General features: G+C 28.9%; 1 protein-coding gene across 2 annotated transcripts; it reads right to left on the minus strand.

Moving 5' to 3' along the window:
* Positions 1 to 1,024: 1,024 nt before the first annotated feature.
* LOC133782904 (uncharacterized) lies at positions 1,025 to 2,942 on the minus strand. Of its 2 annotated transcripts, none has more exons than XM_062222352.1 (2): positions 1,526 to 2,942; positions 1,025 to 1,334 (listed from the first exon to the last, which is right to left on the minus strand). In XM_062222352.1, the coding sequence occupies exon 1, from the start codon at positions 2,438 to 2,440 to the stop codon at positions 1,652 to 1,654; it is 789 nt and encodes a 262-aa protein (XP_062078336.1). In that variant the 5' UTR covers positions 2,441 to 2,942; the 3' UTR covers positions 1,025 to 1,334; positions 1,526 to 1,651. The 2 variants fall into 2 exon arrangements, with proteins under 2 accessions (XP_062078336.1, XP_062078335.1); XM_062222351.1 differs by having other exon boundaries at positions 1,520 to 2,941.
* Positions 2,943 to 9,301: the final 6,359 nt, after the last annotated feature.

Below are 9,301 nucleotides of genomic sequence, written 5' to 3' on the forward strand. Positions count from 1 at the left end.
TAATTTTGACCTAGGGCTTTTAATCAGCTATTATTTTATTGATTTTTTAATTAAATTAAATGTCCCAATTGAGTCTATAAAAGGAGTGCTAAGTGAGAGAAGAAAACATAAGTCACAAGACGACAGATACTGATTTTCTGATAGTTTTTAGATTCTCTCTAAACACAAGTCATTTTCTAAGTTTCTTTGTTCTTTTCTCTTCTTCTCTCTGTATCTATCTCATGTGTTGAGAATTGCTCACTCTAGTCTAGGTGATTCCAAGGATACTTTGGAAGGCTGTGAAGAAAATTGAAGATCAGTTCAATTTCTTGGTAATACTCTGCGACATAAATGATACAAGTGTTAGAGAAACTGAAGGAAGGACTCTTTCATTTCGCTGCGTATAATGTAAGTATTCTTATAATTATTTCTCTTTGAATTCAATTTTAGAAACATGTCCTAGGTTATCTCATATTAATTTGTTTAATATTAGATCTACATGAAAATAAATAAAGATTTTGTATAAGTTTCCCAACAAAAGCCTCATCTTTTGTTCTAAGGAGATACAGCCATGTGTGTCTACTTTGGATACTTTGGAAGACTGTGAAGAAAATTGAAGATTGATTCAGTTTCTTGAAAATACTCTGCGACATAAAGGATACAAGGGTTAGAGAAACTAAAGGAAGGACTCTTTCATTCTATTGCGTATAATGTAAGTATTCTTATCATTATTTCTCTTTGAATTCAATTTTAGAAACATGTTCTAGGTTATCTCATATTAATTTGTTTAATATTAGATCTACATGAAAATAAATAAAGATCGTGTATAAGTTTCCCAACAAAAGCCTCATATTTTGTTCTAAGGAGATACAACCATGTGTGTCTAGAGTAAGCATCAATGAAGCTAATGTAATATCTATACCCATTGGATGATGGAATAGGGGTAGGACCCATTGATCCAAATTAATTAGTTGTAATGGAGTATCATAAACAGTTGTAGACATATGAAAGGGCAGCTTATGATGCTTTCCAAGACTGCAAGATGTACACAAATGAGAGTCACTTTTATTATGATAAGGAATATTACAAGCATTGAGTACCAATTTTACAACTCCAATTGAAGGGTGACCCAAACGAGAATGCCACAAATCAAGGCTGGTTTTAGACAACTGTGTATTTAAACGAGTAGTTGCAGAAATAGTTGAACAATTTGATTCAAACTTGGAAATGGTGGTTGTAGTAGTATTTGGTTGTTGTATATGAGACTTGGACAGAATGGAAAGTTGAGTGGGATCAAATATATATAGCCCCTTATGGCGCTTCCCAACTAGCAAAGTCCTCCCTGTACTCGATTCCTTCACACAACAAAAATGAGAGTGAAACTCAAAAAACACATTATTATCTTCAGCAAATTGGAAGACAATGAGAAGATTTTTAGTGATATTAGGCACATGAAGTAAGTTTATTAAAACAAGAGGTGAAGAAGAAAAGGGATTTTGAAAGGAAGTGTGTCCAATATGTTTTATTTCCAAACATGTACCGTTACCCATGTGAATTTGTTCATCGCCAAAGTTTTCAGACGTTTGTATGAGATTTCCATTGTCTGGAGTAAGGTGATGACTAGCTCCTAAATCCGGGTACCAGCTATTGTCATAGACAGCTTCAGGAGTTGCTAGCATCGCTTGCATATCACCACTAAAGCTGGTAGTTGGAGGGAAGCTTTGAAAGGATTCTGGACCATGGACTTGTCAAAACAGTAGAAACAAGTCTTGACAGAGTGTCCTTTTTTATGGCAAAGTTGGCATTGAGATTTTTGACCCCAAGGAGTGAAGGAAGAACAACCTGCAGGAGAGGGAGCCCTCGAACTTCCATGATTGGCATACATCCCACGTTGAGCTCGAGGGAATGAGTTTCGAATGGTAGTGTTGGGAAAAGAGGTCGAATTCCTAAATTGTTGAGACGGAAAGCCTGAGTGTGAGAAGCTGCCTCTTGAGTACCCATGTCGAGAACCACCGTTGTTGTAGTTTCCTCTTGAGGTGTTAGGTCGAGATTGGGGTGCAAGATTCGCTTCAGCAGTGGTGATGTCGAGTTCTTTGAGGCCTTTATCAATTCGGACCTCTTGCGCCATCAATAGTGCTTCTATTCCAGCTACAGTATAAGGATCATTTCTGGTATTAACAGAGGTAATGAATACTTCATAATCTTTGGTTAATCCATTGAAAATGGCTTCAATGTGATCTTGTTCAGAAGTTTTATGACCTATAGAGGCAAGAATATCAACAATGTTCTTTATCTTCAACAGATATTCACTCAAAGATCCAATCATACAAGTATTACGAAGAAGAGTTTGAAATTGACTTATCTTAGCTCTATTCTGAGCAGTGTAGCAGTCAGAGAGAGCATTCCAGATCTGAGATGTTGTGTCTCGGCCAATCATCTGGTTGGTCATCTTCTCTGACATTGAAGACAGAAGCTAAGAAATGAGGAGACTATCTTGTTCCTCCCTATCTTGAAAATCAGGGTTGAGGCGATTGGTCAGTTGATCAGTTTCAGTGAGAAATTTTTGTGGAGTATTTGAATCATCAAGAATTTTTTGTAAACCATTGCCCCTAATGGCATGGAAGACTTTATGTTTCCATGGCAAGAAGTTGTGTTCATCAAGACGAATTGAGAGTGAATGAGCAAAATGGACTGAGTTTGTTCGTGGAAGATTTGTAGTAGCGGAAGCAATTGGAGTAGCATCATAAGATTGAGCCATTGTTGAAAAAAAAAAATCGGATCGAAGAGCTTGTCAAAGAGAAATGTCTGATAGCATGTTAGGTTTAGAAAACTCAAGAGAAGAAGAAAGAGGATTATGTATATTTCTCAACTACTGAATTAGAAGGTTCAGTATCTTATATACAAAAAATTACAAGAGATTAGTTAGAACTAATCAATAACAGAAATGAAACTAATAATAGAGATAGTGACAACTAACTAAGTGGTCCTTAACAGGTATTATGTTGGAGACATTATATATGGTGGTACTATTTTGGAGGCAATTATGCAACATATATTTATAACTAATATTTGAAGGAAATGATAAGATGGTACTTCATATATTTTTGTTGCAAAAGGAAAAACCTAGTGTATGTAATGGTAATTTGAACGAATCTAGATTATTCTATGTATTTATATATACTATATTAGGTAGAAATAACATGTAATGTACATTTACTTAGTTTTAAAGTTGTAAATATTGTCTATAATTTTAATAAAAACTTGTTCATTGTTCTTAAATATATATATATAATAGAATGAATTATAGTTCTATAGTATATATAAATATTTATATCAATAGTCTCTACATATATGATATCTAAACGCAATATTGACATAGATATATATTTACATAGCTACATGACATATATATAAATTACAATAATATTTAAAAAGAAATTAATAATAAAAATAAAATAAGAATAGAAAAAATCATAGTCTAGACAGTAGTATACATGCATTAACTATTTTTAGTTTCTAATGTATCTCGCAATGTATTTTGATGAATTTGATTAAGAAAAAGAACTTCAATCACTTGATAAAAAAAACTATCACACACATTTATAAGATAAAAAAAAAAGATATGTATACCTTTATTATTTTTAAATAAATATGATTTAATTATTTAAATTATCATAAAATATCATATTTTAATTAATTAATTAATTTTTGTTTAAGTTTATGTCTGTTCTAGTTTTTGAATTTGACAATGACAACAAGACCTTATATATTATATGTTTAATATAATATTAATATTATGCGTGGATTTTAAATTTAAGATTGTCGCTAATTGATAGTGGATTATATTATATTATATATTTAATATGATAGTATTCCAATACATGAAGTTTAAGTTTAATTAAATTTTATTTAAGTTATAAAACATATGGTTCTATTATTTTTAAATAATTATCATTGTAAAATATCTAAAAAAATATCTTATTTTAATTTGTTTAATTATTTATTTATTTAATTTTATCTAAGTTTAAGTCATGTTTACAATCTACCATTAAATACAAGAATATTCTGTTAAATATAAAAATATTTCGTTAAAGTTAACAGAAAAAAATAAAAAACTGTTAAAACTAAGAATTTCCGTTATCTACACACTTTTTATATAGAAGAGATTTGGTAGCTTTATATTCAATCATATCTAATTATTTTATTTATTTAAGTGTTATTTTTGTGTTAATACATTTAAAATTACTTTTAGTCTATCATAATTTAAATTAATAGACTAAAAATAATTTTAATTTAAAAAAACTAGTTCAAAATATATAAAATATTAATATTATTCTTATGTGTTTAAATCATAAAAGATAAATGTTTATTTGGTATCCTGTGTTTTATCGAAATAGAAAGTTGGTACCCTCTGTTTCTGATAATTATCAATCAATACCATTTGTTTGTAAAAAACTACATAATTTTGTACCATTTGTACGTTTAAATTTTTAATATTCTCATATTACCTCTCATTTTAATGATTTATTTGATTTCAATTATTTTATTATATTTAAATGATTTAAATATATTTTCAGAATTTATAAAATAAAATAAATGTTTAATCAAAACTTTAAAATAATTTTAATAAGCAATTTTTTTGTAAAATAAATTTAATTATTTTTAAAAAATTGGAATTAAAATATTAAAAAGCTAATTAAAATCTTATTAATTAATTTTAAATAAACCTAAATTTTAATTTAATTAATGAACAAAACTCATATTTCACCCATTCTCACCATCACCATCTGAGTTCTCCACCCTCCTAGTCTCGCCCACATTTTTTTGTTTCAAATCTGGATTGATTTGTTAATTAAATTAAAATTTAAGTTTATTTAATGTTAATTAATAAGATTTTAATTATTTTTTTAATTAATTAAAATTATTTTAAAGTTTTAATTCAACATTTATTTTATTTTATAAAATTTGAAAATATATTTAAATAATTTAAAAATAATAAAACAATTGAAATCAAATAAATCATTAAAATAAGGGGTAATATGAGAATATTAAAAATTTAGATGCACAGAGGGTACCAACCTATGTAGTCTTACAAACAGAAGGTATAGATTGATAATTATCAGAAACAGATGGTACCAAGATTGTATTTCGATAAAACACATGGTACCAAATGAACATTTTCCCAATCATAAATATTTTTTCAATTCACTTATATGTTGTATATTTAAAAAAATAAAGCACGGACAATTTGGTCAATACACCATTTATTCCATTCTATTCCAACAACTAACCAAACGAAATAATTCTGGTTCCAATGTTCATTTCAAAACTAAACCAAACAACATGATAACTTTCTCATTCCCATTCTCATTTCATTATCATTATTATTCTCATTACCATTCTAATTCTATTCCACTAAACCAAACACTGCATTAAAGTTGTAAAGATTGTTTCCATTTTTGTTTTGTTTATATTTTTTTAGCACAATTAAAAAAACTATTAATATATTATTGAAACAGTGAAAAGCAAAAAAATAAATGTTAAAGAGACGGTTAAAACCAACAAAAAGTGCTAATTTCACATTTATAATAGGGACTAGATACAAGTAACGTGCAAGACACGTTTTTTAGTTTTATTTATAGAATTTATTAATTATTTTTATTAAATTTATATTAATGTCATATAAATTTTAAATAAATATCATGTTTTAATTAAATAATTTTTTGTTTTAAGTTTAAGTTTATATTTGTTCTAGTTTTTTAATTTGGCAGTGATAACAAGAGATTATATATTATATGTTTAATGTAATATTAAATATTATACGTGAATTTTAAATTTAAGTTTCTTGCTAGTTTTTAAAAAAAAATAGCTTGTTGTTAATTAACAGTAGATTATATTATATGTTTAATATGATATTATTCTAATAAGTTAGTTTAAGTTTAAATTTAATTTAAGTTATAAAACGTATGATTTTATTATTTTTAAATAATTATCATTGTAAAATATCTAAAAAATATGCTATTTTAATTTGTTTAATTATTTATTATTTTTAAATAATTATCATGGTAAAGTATCTCAAAAATATCATATTTTAATTTGTTTAATTATTTATTATTTTTAAATAATTATAATTGTAAAATATCTCAAAAATATCAATTTTTCATTTTTTTTTAATTATTTATTTAATTTTATTTAAATTTAAGTGATGTTTACAAACTACCGTTAAATATAAGAATATTCTGTTAAATATAAGAATATTCCGTTAAAGTTAACATTAAAAAAATAAAAAACCGTTAAAACCAAGAATTTTCATTATCTACACACTTTTAATAGAGATATTGGCAGTGATAATACCCAATTTTTTTCAAAAGTTACATTTTAATACCAATGTTTTTTTGTTTTTTTTTTTTGCAGTAATAATACATAAATCTACAATTTTAGTGCAACCGTAGTACCCACCATTAATTGTCCGGTAAGTATCCACATGACATAATTTTATACTCATAAATTTAGATATTAAAGTGTAACTTTTGAAATGATTTGGATATTATCGCTGCCAATATCCCTGAATTCCTTAAATACTATAAAAATCATTTAAAATTTTAAAAATCTAAAAGATTATTAAAAACTAAAATTTACAAATTCAAAACAACCCAAATTAAAATTGAAACTCAAAATCATCCCAAAATTCATAATATTAATTAGTTTTTAATAATATTTTAGATTTTTTAAAATTTAAAATGATTTTTATAATATTTAGAGAATTTACATAATTTAGTCTAAAATAATCTCAAAATTCATATGTACCACGTGGATATTTAACATGCACTTAACGACGAGTACTAACGGTTATACCAAAATTGTAGATTTATATATTATTATTGCAAAAAAAAAGTATTAAAGTATAACTTTTAAAAAAAATTAAGTATTATTGCTACCAATATCTCTTTATAATATATAAAGATATAATATATATATATAGATATATATATTGTGTTTCATCTTCTCAATCAATTAAAATGCAACAGCTCAATTAAAATGAGACTTGATATATTTAATAAATATTATATAATTAACAACTATGTTATCTTAAATAAAAGTGAGATGGAGAATTAAGTCCCACATGAGTTATACATAAATTTTTATATAAAGTATGGGGAATAAGTAGCACGTACAATTACTTTGTATCATTATAACGAGTCCCATCATGTTATTTTTCAATGAATATCACTATAGGAGGAAATATTATTAGAAGAAAAGGATTCAGAAAATAAAGGAAATAAAAGAGCTGTATATAAATGAATGAAATATAAAGGATCCAGAAAATAAAGAAAATTTATAACAATCAAATGATATGACCTAATCAATTAAAAATAGACAGATAAAAATATATTTGAACCACATAAAATTATAAACGCGTAAATCATAATTTTGAACACCATCAAACTTGCACTTGATAAAAATTATTGCCCAAATTCTTTATTCCAAACCCTATACATCATGTGTTTTGAGTGCTGTACAATGCTCTAATTTGTAACATAATTTTTTTAATTGTAATTTTAATATTAAAGATAAGTTATACAGTTAGTTTGAAGTATGCTTACTTTATTATTATATTATTAGAGATATTGGAGGAGATAATAACTAAAAAATTTCAATAGTTGCACTTTAATACTTAATTTTTTTGGTAATAATACTTAAATCTATAATTTTGGTGCATCCGTCAATATTCACCGTTAAGTATCTACGTAACATATTTTTATTAGTTTAATTGGCGGCGATAATACCTGTTGACTGTGTTTTTAGCCAACGACGTGAGAACGTCAATAACGACAAGCCTTCAAGAGAATGTAAACGACAACAGACAGTTTAATCAATGAAAGTAAATAACACAAGAGATTTTATAGTGGTTCAGCCCCGATCAGTCGGTAATAGCCTAATCCACTTAGAGATTTTATTACTTTATTCATACTCAAGATCAGATGAACCAGTGTCAATTGAGTTTCTTAAGTGTAAATATTCCATAATACAAAAAAGGGATTCTCTCAAGAAAAACACACTTTCTCTCTCTAGAACACAGACTAATTCTCAATTTCCCCAAAAGTCCTTTTACGATCCCATCAACCCTCTATTTATAGGCTTGGGATCCTCAACTGATATCCCCTTCAGATAGGGATATTTTATTATTCATCTTATATTTAAATTACAAGAAATATTTAAAATACAACAAATTCCTCAATTTGAGTGAGGAATGAGAGATTCCCGCGGTGCCTAGACCGATTCTTACTGAAGTAGTTTCCGGGAATTTGACGTAGTCTAGTTTGTTTGTTGATGACTATCGTCTTCTGACCAAGGTCCGAGCCACATGCATTGGCTCTCCTCGGACATGGCCCGAGCCAACCTCTTTGAGCATTCCTCGGACTAAGGTCCGAGCCAAGTAATTTGGCTCCTCGGACTAGGGTCCGATCGGACCTATTTTTTCCTTCTCCTCGGACTAGGGTCCGAGGCAATCACCCTTGCCTCTCCTCGGACTTGGTCCGAGCCAACCATCTTGGAAGCTCACCTCGGACATGTCCGAGCCAAACATCTTGGAAGCTCACCTCGGATAGGTCCGAGCCAAGCACTTGGTTCCTCCAACTAAGGTCCGATTGGACCTTTTGTGGCTTCTCCTTGGCCAAAATCTAAGTTCATCCCTTGGCATGCATGGGACCTCTCCTCAGACTTGGTCCGAGCCAACCATCTTGGAAGCTCACCTCGGACATGTCCGAGCCAAACATCTTGGAAGCTTACCTCGGACATGGTCCGAGCTAATCACCCAAGAGGTTCTCCTCGGACATGGTCCGAGCCAAGCATCTAGGGGCTCCTCAAGCTAAGGTCCGATCGGACCTGCTGCTTCTGTCCCTCGGGCCAAAGTCCAAACCCATCCTTTAAGCTCCTTAGACTTGGGTTTGAACCAAACACTTGGGCTTCTCGGACAAGGGTCCGAGCCAAGCACACATTAGCCCAAGTATTCTCCTCGGGTGTATTTGACTTGATTATGGCATCTCTCAAGCAGTCCAAATTTTTCGTTGATGCATTGGGCTACTGCTAAGCCAGATCACCCAACTAATCCATGCCACGTGTCAATTTTACTGCCACATCATCCTTTTCAAATTTTGGGATAACAATACCCAAAAAATTTCAAAAGTTACACTTTAATACCTTTTTTTTTTTTTGCGATAATACCTAAATCTACAGTTTTTGTGTAACCGTTAGTATTCATCGTTAACTGCCTGTTTAATAAACCATAATACAATATATACTTAATATTCTGTTATTTTCA

Source organism: Humulus lupulus, chromosome 6, assembly GCF_963169125.1.
Source record: "Humulus lupulus chromosome 6, drHumLupu1.1, whole genome shotgun sequence".
Lineage (NCBI taxonomy): Eukaryota > Viridiplantae > Streptophyta > Magnoliopsida > Rosales > Cannabaceae > Humulus > Humulus lupulus.